Source organism: Rhineura floridana, chromosome 2 (assembly GCF_030035675.1).
Source record: "Rhineura floridana isolate rRhiFlo1 chromosome 2, rRhiFlo1.hap2, whole genome shotgun sequence".
NCBI lineage: Eukaryota > Metazoa > Chordata > Lepidosauria > Squamata > Rhineuridae > Rhineura > Rhineura floridana.
In genome coordinates this window covers 160,282,052-160,303,147 of record NC_084481.1, presented here as the reverse complement: position 1 = coordinate 160,303,147, position 21,096 = coordinate 160,282,052, and the positions used below count along the sequence as shown (strand labels likewise).

General features: G+C 41.7%; 1 protein-coding gene across 4 annotated transcripts in view; it reads left to right on the top strand.

The window, feature by feature from the left end:
• The window catches only part of PLEKHH1 (pleckstrin homology, MyTH4 and FERM domain containing H1), an 88,496-nt gene that overhangs the window by 29,945 nt on the left and 37,455 nt on the right, over positions 1-21,096 (top strand). For 3 of the 4 annotated variants that reach the window (XM_061611084.1, XM_061611083.1, XM_061611082.1), the window contains exons 8-15: positions 1,729-1,807; positions 3,795-3,886; positions 8,561-8,711; positions 9,509-9,651; positions 10,466-10,576; positions 10,918-11,004; positions 19,440-19,592; positions 20,462-20,542. In XM_061611084.1, the coding sequence (XP_061467068.1) occupies positions 1,729-1,807; positions 3,795-3,886; positions 8,561-8,711; positions 9,509-9,651; positions 10,466-10,576; positions 10,918-11,004; positions 19,440-19,592; positions 20,462-20,542 (897 nt within the window). The remainder of the gene's footprint in view (positions 1-1,728; positions 1,808-3,794; positions 3,887-8,560; positions 8,712-9,508; positions 9,652-10,465; positions 10,577-10,917; positions 11,005-19,439; positions 19,593-20,461; positions 20,543-21,096) is intronic. The other variant, XM_061611085.1, reaches the window with a different exon arrangement.

Below are 21,096 nucleotides of genomic sequence, written 5' to 3'. Positions count from 1 at the left end.
GTTGGTATAACTTGTTCCTATATAATCCAAAAAACATAGCAGTGGTTTGGACTCAAGATTCAGTTGAAGAAATATTGTTCATGATCTTTATCACCGTTGTCCAAATTTTTTTGCCTACTTACATTTCCTCATATGTGGAAAAAATGATCCCTTTAAAAAGCTAAACTTTTTTCAAAAATTATATTCTTCATAAATAAATACACTTGAATTAGTCAATATATATCCTGCCTCCTGGCAAATCCATTTACTTTCTCCTGTATTCAATATATTTTCCCTGATGTCAGCTACCACACCATCAGTTTTCTCTATAAGTTGTAGCAACAGAAAAGTAAGATCCTTTTGTAAATAACATTACCACTCCATCACAAGTTTTCACACTATGGCCACTGCTTCCCTATTGCAAAGCAGAATTGGTAGGGTGTGATTAATTAATTAATTAATTAATTTGTTAGTCGCTTTTCTTCACAAAAGTGAACCCAAAGTGATTTACAGTCAAACTAGCTGGATAAATTCCTATAAGACTTAATTTCTACATGGAAGAAAGTGGAAAAGCTGCCTCAACTGGAAGTTCAGGACAGTATTATTTTTAAAGGCAGTGCTAGTCAGACACAAAACAATGAGAAATGTATGTTGATAGTTTTGGTGTTGCAGAAATTCTCTGGTAAGGAAAACACAGAGCATGAATATATGTCTGGTACAATTACAGAGCTGAAGTGATGCTAAACAAATGCACTGCCTCTTTTTTGTTTTTTAATAGGGATTTATATAAACATTTTTTATAAAGCACACTTTGTTTACAATCTTTCTTTATAATGGTTATAAATTTTTTATAACAACCCAAAATGCGTTCCATATAAAAAAATAGGAGTTATGTAGCTATCAAGATTTTACATGTAGTTTTTTTATTTTTTTTGTACAATTGCACATATGTGTAAAACCTGCCATTGTTAACAAAACAATAAGACTTAAGAAACTACTAAAATCATCTACAGTATAGTACCACTACCTTTCACAAAAATATAGTTTTGTTTTCATATAAACTCTTACAGTCTAGTCCTTTTGTCATATGAATATTATATTCTGATATTACAGTCTAATCCTTTTCTCATATGAATATTATAAAAACCATGCGAGTACTGAAGTTGTAAAACACATCTTGCTATTCTAACACTGCTTGTCTGTCGTTATGGTCACTAAGGTTTCCATTGCTCATCCCAAGTCATCTGCCATGTGGAAGAGGCTGCCTACATTGTGGCCTCTTGTACTTGGGAAAGAATTGTTGAGCTGTTCCATGACCTCTTCTAACCCTGTGCTTGTGTCCTGGGGAGGACTGAGCAGATCATCCTCGCCCAGAGGTTTGCAGAGGAGAAGCAACTGATGAGAGGAATGTGCTTAATCCTTCCCTCCACTTTTCTTGTGCAAGTCCCCCTCCATCTGAATGTGCACACACACCCCTTTTCCCTTCCTAGTGTATATAGTTCTACCACTGTCAAGAGGAACCTCTTTACAGTTAAACTGTAGGTGCACCTTTAGTGTCTTCCTTCCTATCCAAAAGACAGCTTATTAATTATCTGCCACTCAAGAGATCTGCTTGCAGCTCAGCTGCTAGTGGGTCTCAGGGAAAGGTAGCTGGACCTAAAGAAGAAGCAAAGCATCCCAGGTTGCCTAAAGATAACCAAACATATTTTTGCTTTGCCTTTTCCCCTTGATCTTTTTGTTTTGTTTTAGGAAAGTCGGATCTATGCAGTAGCAAAGTCTGGAATGAGGCTTTCAGAAGTGGCTGTCGGGAGCGACTCTTCTAATCGAAGTAAGTATTAGCCAAAATCACTTCACAGACTCTACACATGACCAGATACCACTAGTGTTATCTGGATATCACCAACCTCCAGGCTGGAATAATGCACTGTATGTGGGGCTGCCCTTGAGATTGGTCTGAAAGCTGCAGCTGCTGCAAAATGTGGTGGCACGAGTGCTCACTGGGCCAGGATATTGCCAACATGTTGCCCCACTACTGAAAGAATTGCACTGGCTGCCCATTAGCTACTGAGTCAAGTTGAAGGTTCTGGTTTTGCTGTACAAAGCCCTATGCAGCTTGGGACCAGGATACCTGAAAGATCGTCTTACCACTTACATACCTAGTCGATCACTGTGCTCTGCAGGTGAGGACCATCTGCACATACCATCTTATCAGGAGGTCCGTTCCACACAACATAGGAAGCAGGCCTTTAGTGTAGTGGCACCTACCCTTTGGAATTCCCTTCTGTTAAAATATTAGATGTGCCATCTCTAAATATTAGATGTGCCATCTCTTTTCGACACCTACTGAAGACCTTCCTCGCTCAACAAGTCTTCTAAGTAGTGACCTTATCCCAGTCTGTGTCTGTGCTGGAATTTATATTTAAGATGTTTAAAAGTTGTTTTTTAAAGATGTTTTGAAGATATTTTGTTTTTATTTGTTTTTAAAGATGTTTTGTTTTAATACGCTTTAAAGTGTTTTGTTTTTAAAGATGTTTTAAAATGCTTTGGTTTTTGTTTGCCACCTAGGCTCCTTCTGGGAGGAAGGACAGGATATAAATTTAATAAATAAATAAAACAATAACATATATTTTCAAAATATTTGTTCATGTAAACCCTCCTATGATAAATGTACTACTGACTTAATTCATATCACATTTCGGGGTGTAGTATGCATTTGGTGATAAAAGAAATGTAGTCACAGAAACAACAAACTTCATTTGCGCCAATTTAGAAAAATGGATGCAATTCACACTAAAATGTGTGATCATTCCAATGTTTAGTGCTGTGCTACAGAGCAGCTGCAACAAAGGTGAGCTGCTGTCCTTCGTGTAGAACAGCAGTAGGGAACCTTTTTTAGCCTGGGGGCCACATTCCCTTTTGGGCAACCTTCCAAGGGCCACATGCCAGTAGTGGGTTTAGTGAGAGGCAAAGGTGGTGGACCAACAAATGCAAATTGTACTTTTATACAGTATTTTATTTAGTTATTTATTAGCATTTATTGTCTGGACTTCACCCAGAGGACCCAGCACGGTTACAACAATCTTAAAATATAGTGTTAAAAACAATTAAAAACAACTGGAATCCCAAAATAGTAGGCTAGTTTCTATACACACCCACACCCACACACATCCCTCTCATCTCTATCTAGACGAGGAAGAGTTCAAGGACACATTCCAGCCAGGCCAAAATGCTTGGGAAGTGAAGCAAGGCCAGTGAAGGGTAAGGCATGGAGAGAGTTCTGAGGGCCAGATAGAGATGCCTAGAGGGCTGCATATGGCCCTTGGGCCTGTGGTTCTCCACCCCTGCTGTAGAATATAGGGTTTATTTGTGGTCTTACATATTTTGTAGGGGTTGGGGGCTCGCAGAAATAATGAACTTTTCTCTGTGATGAACATGTGGGTGATTAAAGGTGGATAGTTTCTACCTACGCAGAGACTTCTCTTATTCCACCCTCCATATATCCATCCTTCCTTCTGCAGTTACAACTATACAATATTCCAGAGAGTGTTCTTCGGATCCAAAGCCCCAATAGCTATCTTCGCTCCTTCTCATAGTCTTTTAAAGTGGCGAAAAATGGGCTTGGTCCTAACTTGCCTTGTAGCTGATAACTTAATGGTTGTTTGTTAATCTTGGTCAGATTCCCTGTTGCCATATTAATATCTATTCTTAACATAGTCACACCTAGCTAATTACAAATGCATCTATTGAAATATGCTGTTTTTTAAAAAAATTGATGCTTCTTATTTTCTTCCTTTTTTAACACACAAATATCTCAGCTTCAAATTCTCCAGCCTATTCACCCCTTGGGCCATTCACCTGCCTCGTTTACAGAAATGTCACAGTTCCTGTCTATACTATGCTAAAAGGGGTAAGGAACTATTTCACTTTCTTGAGTTAGGAGAAATATGGAAACGGTGGGCAAGTCCATGGGAACAGATGTGGAAAGCAATAAACTAATGTGAGAACTCAGAGTAGGGATGGGGGAGAAATTTATTTGGTTTCTGTTTTAAAGATGACTAACCTATTTCACCTGTCCCAATTTATATGGGGATCTGAACACAGGTATCAGTCAGATTACGCACTTCTGTGATGCTGTTTCAGTTCAAAAACAAGTACACAGTCATGCATATTTTACATTATACATACAATATGCATATTTTAGAGGATGAGTGTGTACAAAATGGATATGAAATGTATACTTTAGGGGAAATGTGTACATTTTAAACACAATTTTGTTTGTGTCCTTAAATCTGCAAAATAAACTGGGCAGAACAGACCTGTGGTTGAGCATATGCAAAGTAAACATGCGGGGGAAACAGGCTGATACTCCCATTCCTGCACTTAGGCCCTTGGATATATAATTTCTGACTAGTGGCAAAAAACCATAAACAAAAAATTACATTTGTAACAAATTATTAAATATACCAAGAAAGAAAGAAAACACAAAGCAAATGATCAAATTGGACAGATGTCCATCCAACATACACACATATATTATACAGTCATGGGAATGACTGTATGCTATAGCCAGCATGGATTTTTTGTATTCCACAATGTTAAATTGAAAGTAGCCCGCATGCCATTCTACTGCTTCCCATAAGCTCATTTCAAAACAAAACCTTACAAAACTTACAGTCCTGAGCTCAGAAACGCTTGCTTAACAACATAAGTGTTCATGGTGATACACAAAACAGACAGAGAGAATCAAGAGTTCAAAGTGTAAAACAAGAGAGGGAAAAATCCAGACCTTTGTTGGACTTTTTTCTGTCAGTAGTTTCATAATTTGTTGAAATTAATTAAAAATCAGTCATGTTCACAATGTACCTGTAATCCTATTACTGACCTTGCCCCATACTCTGACAGTTTAAAAGTTAAAAAAAAATGCCTGGCTGATTTTTAATTAAGAAATTTAACATTGGAGTCAATGATAAGCACAGGCATTCTCAGTAAGAACTAACTGTCAGTGTTCTGAAAGCCAGACTCACAACTGTTTGGCTTAGCTAATCAGGGGTCCACGCCCATGCCAGATATTTGTTCCATTTTCAATAGTCATGGCTTCCCCCAAAGAATCCTGAGAAGTGTAGCTTGTGAAGAGTACTGAGAATTGTTAGGAGACTCCTATTTCCCCAACAAAGCTCCAGTGACCAGAGTGGTTTAACCGCTCTTCTGGAGATTGTAGCTCTGTGAGGGAAATAGGGCCTCTCCTAGTAACTCCCAGCACCCTTCACAAACTACACTTCCCAAGATTCTTTGGGAAAAGCCATGACTGTCTAAGTGGAATAAAGGTTTGGTCTGAATGTGGCCAGTGACAGCTTTGGTTTAAATGTGGGTTGGGACAGTAAATGTGCCTACTGTAAAATAAGAAGGTGGGGTAAACCCTGAAAAACGATGATACTGTTCACAGTGTTTTGCTTTTGGAAAGGAAATGAGCTTTCCCTCTGCCCAATGCCCACCCACCCAATCTCGTCCCCCTCCCCCTTCCTCCTTTCCCCTACCCTTCTTCCCCTTCTCTCCCCCTTCACCCTCTTCCCTCCCCCAGGTCACTTTCACCTATCTTAAGCATAAGCATTAAGGAGTAAATCCCATTGAACTCAAAAAGCATACAAATGATCAAACCTACCCTCCTTTCCTCCTCCCACCCCTTCCTTTGCCCCTCCCCTCCCAATCCCCTCCTCTCCCTTCCTCCTTCCTTTTCCTATCCCCTTCCCCCCTTCTCCTCCTCTCCTGACAGTTTTACCTATTCTAAGCATGATTGCATGGGAGTAAATCCCATTGAACTCAAAAGCATGCAAATGATCAGACCTGCCTTTCCCCTTCCTGTCCCTCTCTCTCTTCCCCCTCTCCTCCCTCTCTTTCTTGTTTCTCCCCTACCCTCTTCCTTCTTCCTCCTCGTCTGCCCACTCCAGCCTTCTCCCTCTTCTTCTCCCCTAGGGTCAGTTTCACCTATCCTAAGCGTGATTGCAGGGGAGTAAATCCCACTGAACTCAATAAGCATGCAGATTATCAAACCTGCCCTCCTTCTCCCCTCCCCCTGCTCTGTGTTCAGTTTCACCTATCCTAAGCATAATAGCAAGGGAGTAAATCCCACTGAACTCAATCAGCATGCAAATGATCAATCCATTCTCAGCAAACTTGCAATAAATCCCATTTCTTACCTCCCAGATTAAAAAGCAGAGAAATAGACAATCAGCCCAAATAACAGAAACAAGACATGTGTTGTGCTGATCTTGTTTTAGCAGGGAGGAAGCAACAATATTAAGACAGTTGATATCGTTCAGATAGTCACTTTAAATATGTTTGATTTACTTTGCAATTTTAGTGAAGTTTCCTATAGTAAATCATTTTCTTTTCCTTCTGTTTCTGTGAATATGTGAAGTACAGCAATACTTTGCATAATTTACACTAAAAAACTACAACACAAATGGTGGAATAAGGGCACTGACTATTGTGCAGAACAGTCTCCAGGGGACATGAGGAGTGTCTCAGTGTGCATAAGATAAAATAGTGGGAGGTGAAATATATTCCAGCAAATTTTTAGGTGTGTTCTATGTTTTTAATTGACCATGCCCACCCTTCCTTAAGTGGAGTGCTTTAAGCATAGCAGGCTGAACACATGCATCTTGGGCAGGCCAAGCTTGTTTTTTCCAACAGCTAGATTCATTGCTTAAATAGCAACATATTGTAATCAGGCTGATTTTACATCAAGCTGCAGTTTCAGATTCAAGTGTTAATGCACCCAAAATAGAAATAGAACATAATCTCCAATTTGAAACACAAACGGCTGTCTTCACCATCATATGACATTGACCAATAAAAGGTTTTGAAATTAATGAAAATAAATTTGACACAGATTTCTAGGATGAATAATGAGAGAAATATAATTTTCTAGGTTAGATTCTCTGTAGAAACAGTAGTAACACAGGAAAGAAGCAACATAAGAACACCAACAAACATGTAAAAATGTAATTCTACATATTTGGAGATGGTAGGTATTGCCACCACTCATCTTATGCTCAGAGTCACATTACCAAATTCTTCCAAGGAAGTGGATTGGACTGTGAAAGACCAACCCAAATTGTATTTACATTTTGACAAATTTGTAGGACAGTCCAATATCTCAGAGAGGAGGTCAGGTCTCCTGCTCCCCTGGTGCATTCACTATAGCTGCTCAATTTCCCTGCTTTTTAAAGTTTGATAGAAATATCTGTGGGCTATAGATATGTTCTTAAACCACAAGGGTTTTTTTGCCTATTAGTGAATTTTATTTAACCCTCATGTAAACTTTCTGTAAGCAAATTAGGATGAATCCTCAAGGAAAATGGTCATCTGGAAGAGCCCTCAGTCTACCATTCAGTCTAGGTCTTGTCTCTTGTGTGCCTGCAGATGTGTCATATTCATGCCGCTACACTTGAAATTGAAATTGTCTAGATCTGGTGATAACCCCCAATTATATCTTGCTGGGGCTGTGTGCATGGTTTTGTGTGTGCATGCAGCACACACAAACATGCTGCTTGGTCACATCCTCTTCCTATAGGTTAAAAAAAAACCCCAAGGTACCTTCACATTAGCATGAAATTACCTTCAAGCCACAAGAAGAGGATTGACCATTCTGCAGTATACGCAAGAGAGACTAATCCTGGTTGTGACATATACATGATCCTCACTAAGCAGAACTTTCATATGTTAGTAGGGGCGTGTGTGTGTGTGTATTCTTTGATGAAATGTAGACAGCAGATTTCAAGGTAGCAAAAGGGTTCTTCAGGATATTTAAATTCAGTACCTGTTTGCTGTTTATTTTGTTTAGCAGTTACTGTTTTTATGAGTTCTATTTGAATTGTTTCCCTGTGAGACTCTTTTCCACTCACAACCTGTTGTTCTAACTAAATAAGAGAATATAGTTTATTAGTGAAGTTTTTTCATTTTTAGCCACAGCAATGGAATTAGTACTATCAAGCCACTTGAGGTCTGGGATCTGTCAGATTCCATGCGTGGACTGCATGCCAATGTCATAATAATTTCTATGCCACATATGAGCAAACACAGGTTTGGGTGCTGGTGTTTGATTGTCATGGGTGCTGGTTATATGAATGCCGTGCCACAAGAAATAGGTCCATCATAGACTGAATTTGTGTAGTGTTTGAAGCAAAAAGAAAATTAGCTGAAAGTCCCTAGACCAGAGGCTGGGGCATGTCCATCCTGTGGACCAGATGCAATATACAGAATGTTTGGGTCTGGCCTGTGGCAGCTTCTCAGCCTGTCCCCCTCCCCCCAGCGATTAGGCTTAGGAAGAAAAGATCCCGTTCACAGCAATGAGACTTTTTCCCCTGAGCCTAATTGCTACTGGTGGTGGGGTGTTTTTCTTTAGGGCATAGAGAATTACATGAATAGATAGACGGGCTTTCTTGTTTGGGCATAGGGGCAAGGTGTAGGACCAGAGCAATATAACTGGTTTTCTTGTGCTAGCGCTTGCAAATTGTGGCATTTGCTTGAACTGTGATACCTGCTTTTCTTTTCGTCCTGACTTTGGAGGCTTGTTTTCCAGAAAGCCACCCAAATCAGCAACGTTCCTTTCTTAGATGAGTCCTCAGGCTCTGATGATGACTGCAGCTCTCACATTAGCTTCAGAACCTCCAGTGCAGGATCTGAACCCAGAAGAACAAGCATGCCAGGCAGTCCTCGTGCGGTGAAGAGAGGTAAGATTAAGGAAGTGCAGTATTGTTTTCTGAATTGCTGGAAGATATTTTAAAGTTACTTAAAAGCATCTACATGCAGCAGTCCAGAGTATATCTAGGAATTTTGGGTAGGCCTTAGCTATATTAGACCTAACAGCACAATCCTGAGCATGTCTACTCAGAAGTAAGTCCCACTGAGTTCACTGGAGCTTTCTGCCAGGTAAGAGTGCTTAGGATTGTGGCCTAAATTATCTACCAGTCTGGGGATTATCTTTCATCTGCTATAAATTATAACTATAAATCAACTTCTTAGCATATGGAGAATGAGCTTAGCTTCATAACTTTACTGAGATCCTTTTGTTAGTCCAGCAGAAATCCAGTTACTTCAGCTCTGAGGTCTTACGAAAATGAACACTCAAACAGGTCATACACCAGGGAAAAGCATATCAGTCTTTCCATTGCAATCAGCATTTTGTTATTAATGTTAATTTTGGGTTCTGTTTGGGTGATGGCAAACATCCACACGTGCAGCACGCTGACAAAACACAGCAATGTGGGAAATGGCACAGCCAGCCTGCGCCGGTGGTGTAGGGGGTGTTGCCTGGGAGGATGGCTCCAGCTCCACGATCCATGCCAACATCACGTCACAGGGTGCATGCTATGCCATCCAATGCTAGCATGGATCGCTGAGTGGGATCTACTCCAGCCCAGCTCCACAAGCAGGGGCCCCTGTCAGCCACAGGGGTCCTTGGCCACTGCCTGACCTGGACATCCACTGGCGCCAGGCCTGCATGTTCAATTGTTCTTGTTATTTCTAGCAGGTGTCTCTATGTCTTCGCTAAGCTCAGAGAGTGACTATGCCATCCCACCTGATGCCTACTCCTTGGATGAAGACTATTTTGAACCAGAGCACAAATTGAAGCGCACATCATCCTATTCCACTGATGGTGGAGTATGCAGTGTAAGCTTTTCCTCCTACCACCAACTGCACTCTGGGCTGGGTGAGATTTCATGCTGATCTTTTCCAATACAACAAATCCAGTGCCTGCCAGCATCTTCTACATCTTCATAAAGTGGAATTCTTCATTTTGTAATTTCTCCCTATGTATTGAGATATCTATATCTATATAATCTTAGGCTGGGTACAGGAAGTGAAGGTGTGTTTGGTTTGCCTAGATGGAGAGCCAATTTTATCTTTGTTTGCTTTTAAAAATTTGTACCATGCTTTACAATTAAAACCCTAAGTGGCTTACACAAGCCCAGTTAAACAGCAACAAATAACATTAAAATATGTTCCCTAAAAATATAAACCATAAAACAACAAGTGAAACAGCAGTTAAAACAGAATGATGATATTTCAGGTTGTCAGTTTTATGAAACGTACACCAGGATGGGGAACTTTTTTCAGTCCAAGAGTTGCATTCCCTTCTGGGTAACTTCCCAGTGGTGGGCAGGGCCAGCGGCAAAAAGGAGCAGAACAATGAATGTGAATTTTACCTCTGTATGGTAGGCTAGTTCCTCCAGACACTCACACATCCCTCTCTGCTCTCCATCCAGACGAGCAAGAGGCATTATCAGAGTTCCAGGATATATTCCAGCCAGGCAGATCACTCGAGGGTGCAAAGCAGGGCTGGTAAAGGGTGTGGCTGAGGAAAGGGTTTGGCCTGGGGAGAACCCCGAGGGCCATGTAGTCCCTCCAGCCCTCTCTGAGGTTCCTCAGCACCTACATACATCTTGCCTATTGCACAGGAAAAATTTTGGTTTTTTTAATCTAGGAACCACTGGAGAAATCTGGCTATTTGCTGAAAATGGGAAACCAGGTGAAGGCATGGAAGAGACGATGGTTTGTCCTGAGAAATGGACAGATCATGTATTATAAGTCCCCGGTGAGTTAGTAGCAAACGCTCATATTCACCGTTTTAATAAGCAACTTGTTCTTAGGTCATCTTTGATTTCCTATTTTTCTTATTCCCAAGAGAATCAAAATATCAAACAAACAACAAGAACACTCACAGTCCTATCTACTAAAATTGGCCGCACTAACTAAACACTTTAAACCCAAATTTTTATATTTATTAGTAATATTTTCATGTCGTGGGTGCTTTCTCTGTGGTGAACATAGGAACCCAACCATATGTTTTGCAAAATTTTACTTGCAGGTTGTGTCCCGTGTTCTATTTGTCCTTTCTTCATTGCTCTTTATCTCATGTTTCCTTCCTTGCCCCAGAGTGATGTCATCTGCAAGCCCCAGGGGCAGTTTGAACTGAATTCTTCTTGCCAGATCATACGGGGTGAAGGATCTCAAACATTCCAGGTAAGCATTGCTTTTTGATCTTTGCTTATTATTTCTGAAGTCTAATGGGTGCAAACAGAGATTGTGGCAGGAAGACAAAATGTTTCAATTGAGATGACTTTCTCTGACATGACATACTTGAATTGAAGTTTTTGGATTTCATATGGTTTTGCCCTGTGGAAAATATATGACAGATTAAGTTCATATACTATTACAAGACCTGCAACCTAATTCTTAAGGTAAACTTTACACCTTTTTTTGTAAAAGTTAAAATGTCTCCCTTTTGACACAGTTCACCTTTCCCTGAAGTTTGTGAGTATTTTTGCATTTACTTCTGTGAATCAATATTACAGAAATGTCAAGATTACAGCACTTGTACTGCTCAAATTCATTACTGATACCTTCTCACATCACACAAAATTTGGTAACAGCCATACATGGCAAAGATTAAATTCTGCTTATACTACTTTTTGTTCCAGACAAAATGTTATTACTCAACATATCAATTACTCAACACAGAAGCAGAATGCACAATGAGAGGCAGCATGGTGTAGTGGTTAGTGTTGGACTAGAACTTGGGAGGCCAGGGATCAAATCCCCACTTGGCAATGAAACTCACTGGGTGATCTTGGGCCAGTCACTGTCTCTCAGCCTAACCTACCTCACAGGATTGTTGTAAGGGTAAAATCAGGAGGAGGAGAACCATGTTTGTATGCCATGTTGAGCTCCTTGGAGGAAAGGTGTGATATAAATGTAATAAATAAATAAAATGTATGTGAAACAGACTATTGAGGCTTTTCTGGTTAATCCAGAAGCATATGGTGCTAGGAATTGTCCAAAAGAGAATGTCCACACTTTGCAAGGGATCCTTCCATGAGCAGAAGGGCTTTTTCTGACATAGTACAAGTTCATTGTCTGGGAAAGGAGAACTGAAAGCCAGTGGTGTGTTTCTGTCAACACAAGGCATTGTGCAGCCTCTCGCACAATATAATAAGATGCATGCTAGCACAAAGTATTGTGCAACCTCTGGCACAAGATCTTGCGCAATGTCTTGTGCTAAATCAAAGAGAATGGGAAGTAAAATGGCAAATGCAAATCATTGTAAGCAAGTGTAAAGTGATGCGCATTGGGGCAAGAAAATCCAAATTTCACATATATGCTAATGAGGTTTGAACTGGCAATGACTGACCAGGGACAAGAACTTGGGGTTATAGTGGATAGCTCAGTGAAGATGACCCAGTGTGTGGCAGCTGTGAAAAAGGCACATTCCAGTTTAGGAGTCAGTAGGAAAGGAATTGAAAATAAAATTGTCATTATACAAATCTTGGTGAGGCTGCACTTGGAATACTTCATACAGTTTTGGTCACCTTACCTCAAAAACTTTATTGTATGGCTGGAAAATGTCAAGGGATTAAGGGACTGGAGCTACCTCACTATGAGGAAAGGCTACAACGTTTGGAGCTTGAGGGGCAAAAGGCAAGTAAAGGGGATGTATCACTGAACACTAAAGTCAGGATCATTCAGACCATGATATTCCTGATCTCTATGTATGGATATGAAAGTTGGACAGTGAAAAAAGTGGATAAGAGAAAAATCAACTCATTTGAAATGTGGTGTTAGAGGAGAGTTTTGCGCATACCATGGACTGCGAAAAAGACAAATAATTGGGTATTAGAACAAATGCAACACAAGATAGTGCTGGAAGATGAGAACCCCAGGTCAGAAGGCACTCAAGTACAAGTAGCACTGTGACTAATGACGCAGCTGGGTCAAAGCCGAAAGGAAGCCCAGAGGCTGATGCGCACAGAGGCGAAAGGAGAGTCTGGAGTTGTATGACGCACACAATAGGAACATGGAATGTGAGAAACATGAACCAGGGAAAGTTAGAAATTGTCAAGCAAGAAATGGAACGTATCAACATTACAATACTTGGTGTGAGTGAATTAAAATGGACGGGAATGGGACATTTTCAGTAAGGCAACGACAAAATATTTTATGCAGGAAATGAGAAATTAAGAAGAAACGGGGTTGCCTTAATAGTGAGAAGTGATGTAGCAAAAGCAATTAGGAACTACAACGCAAGGTCTGAGCGAGTGGTATAAATGAGATTAAACGGGAAACCTATTAACATAACCATCATCCAAGTCTACGCTCCAACGGCAAATGCAGAAGAAGAGGAACTGGACAGATTTTATGCAGAAGTACAGGAGGAAATTGATCACACACCAAAACAAGATTTGATGATAATCCCTCCTGCTGGCCAGCTTGCCCGCTGCCCAGCCCTGGAAGCGCTGCGTGCATGAAAGCCACTGCATGCTGGCCGCCCCCAGCCAACCTGCCTCTGCAGCCACCGCCGCCTGAGGGAGACTACAATGACGCCCCGCGATGTCCAGGAGGAAGCAGAGCATGCCCCAGCAGATCAAACATTTAGTGGCTGCCGCCATTATTACCACCATGGGCATGGAGGCATGTGGGCCCAGCCCTTGGGCACTGACTTTCTGGGACGCGGAGGAGGCCGAGTTGCTTGACGCTGACACCCAGGGCTCTAGGTCTGAGGTCGAGTTTACCGACTTCACCCTGCCCAGCTAGACTTGGATGCCGTCTGAAGTGGGGGGGGTGATGTGGGCGGCAGCAGCAGCAGCGGAGGAGGAGGAGGAAGTTCCACGCAAGGCACCCCTGGAGTCCCCAGAGGGGCAGTGCGGTTGCCCTCTGTCGCCTTGCCGGGGCAGCTGGATGCCCAAGAAAATCAAGACATTCCCCTTCCAACAAAAAAAATATGAAACTATAGACCTGGTTGCAAATGCAATTCAGCTGGCTTTGAGGAGACTGGAATTTAACACAGAAAATGCAGTTAGTTGTACCATGGATAAAGCCACCATTAAGAGCTATTATGTGTATTGTTATTTAACTTTTGCAGATTGTTTTGTATTTTGTATTGTTTTATTGATGCATATTTATATTATATTTTATATTTGTGTTTTTTGTAAGCCGCCTTGAGGGCCTTTGGCCAAAAGGCAGGGTATAAATAAACTACTAATACTAATACTAATACTAATGGGAGATTGGAATGCAAAAGTAGGGAACAGAGAAGAGCTAGGAATTGTGGGGAAATGGGGCTTAGGAGACAGAAATAAAGCAGGAGAAAGACTTACTGAATTCTGTGAAGCCAATAATTTGTTTCTTGCAAACACATATTTTGAGCAACCGAAAATATTACTGTACATGTGGACATCACCAGATGGTCAATACAGGAATTAAATAGATTATATAACTGGCAACAGAAGATGGAGAAGTTCCATACTTTCTGCAAAAACAAGACCAGGAGCAGACTGCTGTACAGATCATGAACTGGTCGTATCGAAAATCAGAGTAAAGCTAAAGAAGAACAACAAAGCAATAATAATGCCAAAAACAATTTAAATAACATCCCTGAAGAATATAAATCTCAAATAAGGAACAGATTTGAGACTTAATAATAATAATAATAATAATTTCTGTGTCGCCTATCTGGCCAAAGGCCACTCTAGGCGACGTACAAAACAGTTAAAACACAATGAGATAAAATACAATAATACAATAAAAACAGTATGAGAACAATACAGCAGCAACAATACTAAAACAGGGTAGGAGGCATTTCAGTCACAGTAATTAACCCTCCCCGGAGATCCCAAAGGCCTGTTGAAAGAGCCAGGTCTTTAAGGCTTTACGGAATACATTTAGGGAAGAGGCATGCCGGAGATCTTGTGGGAGGGAGTTCCAGAGAGTGGGGGCCGCCACTGAGAATGCCCTCTCTCTTGTACCCGCCAATCTAGCTGTTTTTGTCGGCAGGATTGAGAGAAGGCCTTGAGTGGCTGATCTTGTCGGGCAGCATAATTGGTGGCGTTGAAGGCGCTCCGTAAGATAAACTGGGCCGAGACCGTATAGGGATTTAAAGGTTAATACCAACACCTTGAATTGGGCCTGGAAAACAACTGGAAGCCAGTGTAGATCGAACAACACTGGTGTGATGTGATCCCGGCAGCGACTATTCGTAAGTAGTCGAGCCGCCGCATTTTGTATAAGTTGTAATTTCCGGACCGTTTTCAAGGGTAACCCCACGTAGAGCGCATTACAGTAGTCCAAACGAGAGGTGACCAGGGCGTGTACTACCAGGGGGAGCTGATGAGCAGGAAGGTAGGGTTGCAGTATGAGGTGTAGTTGATACCAGGCTGCCCGGCTCACTGCCAAAATCTGAGCCTCCATGGACAGCCTGGAGTCAAGTACAACCCCAAGGCTGCGGACCTGGTCCTTCAGGGGTAAACTCACCCCATTGAACTTCAGGTCAACATCTCCCAACCTTCTTTTGTCCCCCACAAGTAGCACCTCGGTCTTATCCGGGTTCAGCTTCAGCTTGTTCCTTCCCATCCATCCACTCACGGATTCCAGGCACTTGGACAAGGTCTCCACAGCCAACTCTGGTGAAGATTTAAACGAAAGATAGAGCTGAGTGTCATCTGCATATTGGTGACACTGCACCCCAAATCTCCTGATGATTGTCCCCAGCGGCTTCATATAAATATTAAATAGCATGGGAGAGAGGATAGAGCCCTGTGGCACACCACAATTGAGAAGCCAAGGGTCTGAAACCTCCTCCCCCAATGCTACTTGTTGGTACCTACCGGAGAGAAAGGAACGGAACCACTGTAAAACAGTGCCTCCAATTCCCAATCCCTCCAGGCGATGTAAAAGGATACTGTGGTCGACAGTATCAAAAGCCGCTGAGAGATCGAGGAGGACAAGAAAGGTGAATTCTCCCCTATCTAATGCCCTCCTCAAATCATCTACCAGAGCGACCAAGGCTGTTTCAGTTCCGTGACCAGTCCTGAAACCCGATTGGTATGGATCTAAGTAATTTAAACTTAGTTGACAGAGAACCAGAAGACCTATGGACTGAAGTCAGAGACAGTATCAGGGAAGAATGCAAAAAGACAATACCTCTAGCTAAAAAGAGAGAAAGACCTCAATGGATGACTGAAGAAACTCTTAAAATGGTTAAAGAGAGAAGGAATGCAAAAGCAAAAGGAGATAGAAACACGGTCAAAACCCTAAATGCAACAATACAGCGACTAGTACATAGGGACAAAGAGAACTATTACAATAGTGATTGTATAGAAATAGAAGACAACAAAAAGGGAAGAACAAGAGCCCTATTCCAAAAGATTGGAAAAATGAAAGGGAAATTTAAACCATGAGGGTTGTTGAATAATCAACAGGGGAACACACTGACTGACCAAGATAAAATAAAAGGAAGATGGAAACAATACACTGAAGAACTCTATAAAAGAGATGCAAGGATGACACATTCATTCATGGAGGAACCATACGATGAAGAACCAGAAATTTTAGAATGTGAAGTAAAAGCTGCTCTTAAAATACTTGGAAGAAACAAATCGCCAGGAACAGATGGCATATCAATAAAGTTGCTACAAGCTACTGAGACTGAATCTGTCCAAATTTTGACAAACATCTGTCAAGAAATATGAAAAACTGAACAATGGCCCACAGACTGGAAGCATTCAATATATAGCCCAATTCCAAAGAAAGGGGATCCCAGGGGATGCAGTAATTATCGAACTATTGCCTTAATATCCCATGCAAGTAAAGTAATGCTCATGTCCCGTCCAGAGCCGAAAGAATGAGGCTGGAGTGTGTGTGCAAGTAAATCTCGTTTTATTAGAGTAATAGATACATCAAAGGCATTGCGCTTCATAGGAAACCCTACGCTAACTCACTAGAGTCCCTAACTATACTCTAGACATGCTCTGCAGCGTGTGAAGGAAGTTGACTCAACGACCCCCCACTGGGAGCTTATATAGGAAATGTTTTCGAACGTAATCTCTGACTCCTTCGTAATTCCTGTCTTTGCCCTGTCCGTTTCTCGCGGCGACGAGAACGAGGAGACAGGGGACGCGCATCCAACAGCTCATCTGAAGACACCTGCTCCCGAGCAATGGGCTCGATATCAGGGGGCGGTGCCACACTGGAATCCTCCTGGGAACTGCTTGGTAAAGGAGGAGCTGGCACTGACTCTGAAGCTTCCCCCCACAAGTCCTCTGCATCAACTGGGGGCGGTGCGCTCGGCTCCTCGGAAAGGGCGTTACTCGTGGGAACTGGCTGGAGAGCATGCTGCCCCCCTCCCACACGATCCTGCTCAGACACAACAATCCCCAACTCTGCTTCTTCTGGCTGCGGAGCTGCCTGAAACTCATGCCTCCCCCCTTCCTGTCCCTTCTGAGTTGGCTGCAGCGCAACAGCTCAAGATTCTACAACAAAGGCTTTTACCATATATGGAGCAAGAAATGCCAGTTGTCCAAGCTGGATTTAGAAAGGGAAGAGGCACCAGAGATCATATCGCAAACATACATTGAATAATGGAACGGAGGAAGGAATTTCAGAAGAAAATCACCCTGTGCTTTATAGATTACAGCAGAGCCTTTGACCGTGTAGATGATGAAAAACTATGGAATGCTTTAAAAGCAATGGGGGTGCCACAGCATCTGATTTCTCGTGATGTGCAACCTGTACTCTGGACAAGAGGCTACTGTAAGGAGAGAATATGGAGAAAACAATTGGTTCCCAATAGAAAAGGGTATGAGACAGGGGTATCGCCCTATTTGTTTAATCTGTACGCAGAACATATCATATGGAAAGTGGGATTGGACCAAGAGGAAGGAGGTGTGAAAATTGGAGGGAGAAATATCAATAATTTATATACAGACGACACCATACTATTTACAGAAACCAGTAATGATTTGAAACGAATGCTGATTAAAGTTAAGGAGGAAAGCACAAAAGCAGGACTACAGCTGAACATCAAAAAGACTAAAGTAATGACATCAGAAGATTTATGTAACTTTACAGTTGACAATGAGGACATTGAACTTGTCAAGGATTATCAATACCTTGGCACAGTCATTAACCAAAATGGAGACAATAGTCAAGAAATTAGAAGAAGGCTAGGACTGGGGAGGGCAGCTGTGAGAGAACTAGGAAAGCTCCTCAAATGCAAAGATGTATCACTGAACACCAAAGACAGGATCATTCAGACCATGGTATTCCCGATCTCTATGTATGGATGTGAAAGATGGACAGTGAAAAAGGCGGATAAGAGAAAAATCAAATCATTTGAAATGTGGTGCTGGAGGAGAGCTTTGTGCGTACCTTGGACTGCGAAAAAGACAAATAATTGGGTGTTAGAACAAATTAAACCAGAACTGTCACTAGAAGCTAAAATGATGAAACTGAGGTTATCATACTTCGGACACATCATGAGAAGACATGATTCATTAGAAAATACAGTAATGCTGGGAAAAACAGAAGGGAGTAGATAAAGAGGAAGGCCAAAGAAGAGATGGATTGATTCCATAAAGGAAGCCACAGACCTGAAGTTACAAGATCTGAGCAGGGTGGTTCATGACAGATGCTCTTGGAGGTTGCTGATTCATAGGGTCACCATAAGTCGTAATCGACTTGAAGGCGCATAACAGCAACAACAAAGGGGAGGGCATGGTGTGGAGAAAGTAAATAGGGAGAAATGTTTCTTCTTTTCTCATAATACTAGAACTCCAGGCCAACCAATGAAGCTGAACATGAGAAGATTCAGAACAGATGAAAGAAATACTTCTCCACAAATCACATAGTTGGGGAGTTTACTCCTACAAAATGTAGTGATGGCCACAAACTTAGATGGCTTTGAAAAAGAATTAAACAAATTCATGGATGAGTGGACTATCAATGGCTACTAGCGGTGACTATGTTTTACTTTTCCTGTTGGAGGTTGTATGCCTCTGGATATTGGTTGCTGAGGATCACAAGCTAGGAGAGTGCTGCTGCACTCAAGTCCTGCTGATGGACTTCTTGTAGGCATCTGGTTGGCCACTGTGAGAACAGGATGTTGGACTTTGAAGGGCCTTTGGCCTAAGCCAGGAGGGCTCTTCTTATGTTCTTGTGCTATTTTTGTGGTAAATCTTCTCATAACTCTGCCACCAGAATTTCTTCTGCTGGCATGTCTTCTGGATTCCACCCACTACTTCTAACCTAATTTTTATATCCTTGAAAGGCACTGAAGAACAACTAAATTCTGAGTTGTGAACCATAATAAACAACTGCTAGCAAGTCATCTCATTGAATGAATCACAGTTCTTACTTATTTTTCTATGGCAGCTCACGAATGCCAATGAACGCATTTACAAATGGCTGAACAGTTCCTTAGCTTCTTGTGTGTGTAAGTGACAGAATGGATTAAGAGTCATGGTGTCTCTCTTACGTTCCCAAGGCACTGTTATCCCTTCTGCTTTTAAGGGTTCTAGTGAATGTGTCCAGAACTTTTGGAGTTAATTCGTTTACTGCTAAAATATATATTTTTTAAATCTGTCATGCCCTGCGTTAGCAACATGTGACATTTCCTTCACCTTTAGCTCATCACTGAAAAACGAACCTACTTCCTGACAGCTGACTCTCCTAACATCCTGGAGGAGTGGATTCGTGTCCTTCAAAACATCCTGAAGGTGCAGGCAACTGAAGTCCCTCTCAGTGATGCCAAACCCACTGTGAAAGGCTGGCTCACCAAGGTAACTGCATAGCTGTACCAGAAACGGCAGCCTTCACCAACCTGGTGCCCTCCAGATGCTTTGGACTACAATTTCCATCAGGACTGATGAGGGTTGAGGTCCAAAACATCTGGAGGGCACCCAGGTTGGCAAAGGCTGAGATACAACAGGCTGTGGAACAGCAGGGATGGATTAATTTTCACTATAATAAATATGCAAAATAGTTAAACCCAACACTGATATGCTTATAACAAACTTACTGTGCAATACATAGTTAATACTTAGTTAATAAAGATTCACCATCTCTACTCTGAGGGCGGGGCTGAGTAGAAGGTATCACTGAGGCAAAGTCTGGCTGATTTTGGAGAGAAGCTCCTCCCTTCCCATAGCTAGTTTTTCATTACTTAGCAAAGTATACTGAAGCAGCCTGACCCTAGCCCAAATAAAACATTTCTCAGAATAACTTCTACTGTGTATGTGGGCTAGGGCTTCTTCATGGTAGCTGGTAGGGGCACTTTGACCCGACCCTCTTTCCTACATGGTGGTTGGACATGTCTTTGAAGCAGCATTTTAGTACAGCAATTTCTAGGGGCTGGGATTTAAACCTAGACATCCAAACTAACTTGGTCAAAGTCTAAATAGGAATATGACCAAACTCAGCAGAGTCTTATACTAAGCAGGAATTTAAGTTAAAGAGTGTTGTTTGATAGGAAGCAGAGTGGCTTTTAATTTGTAGATCTTCAATATTATATTACTATGTGACAATCATAAGCTTTTATAAGAGGGAAGAATGATAACATGTGTATATGTGCAGTCATCTAACTTTCTAGCAATGAATCCATGCAAATAAAGTGAAGGAGAATCTTTTCATTCCTATGACCTTTCTGTAGGTGAAACATGGACGCTCCAAGCTGGTTTGGTGTGCAGTGATTGGAAAAACCTTTTACTATTATCGAAATCATGAAGACAAGGTATTTTCCCCCTCTTTCATATTCAGCATTTTTCTCATCTTCATATCAGCCCTAGAAAATATCTTCTCACCCAACTTATAACCTCCTGTTTTTATGATGATTTAGCCCCCTTGACAGGTCGTTGGTGCATTGTCTCCCTCGGTGGGTCGTCAGACCTGCCAACTGCCCTTCTCCCAGGCCCAGCCTATGGTCCAGCCTCTTGTCCAGGCTGCGTCCGCTGATATAGTGGCTGCCATGTAGCTTGTTGGTTTACTATGCCCTCACTGTCATACTGTGATGAAATGATATCATGAGGACTTACATTTTTATAGACACACACACACATAGGGCTGATTAACATGACACAGTAAGCCAAATTATAGTTTACCACAACTATGTGAACATGCAGGCTCCCAGAGAGGAGATTGCAGCCATTTTGTTCCTCCCCAAGCTTTTTCAGTCTTGCGCCACGCTGAGCTAAGCCATAGCTTGACTTATTGTGTCATATGAACTAGGTTACACTTTCATTAAAGGTATTGCTAAAACATGCAGCTACCAGGGACTAGGGATGGGAT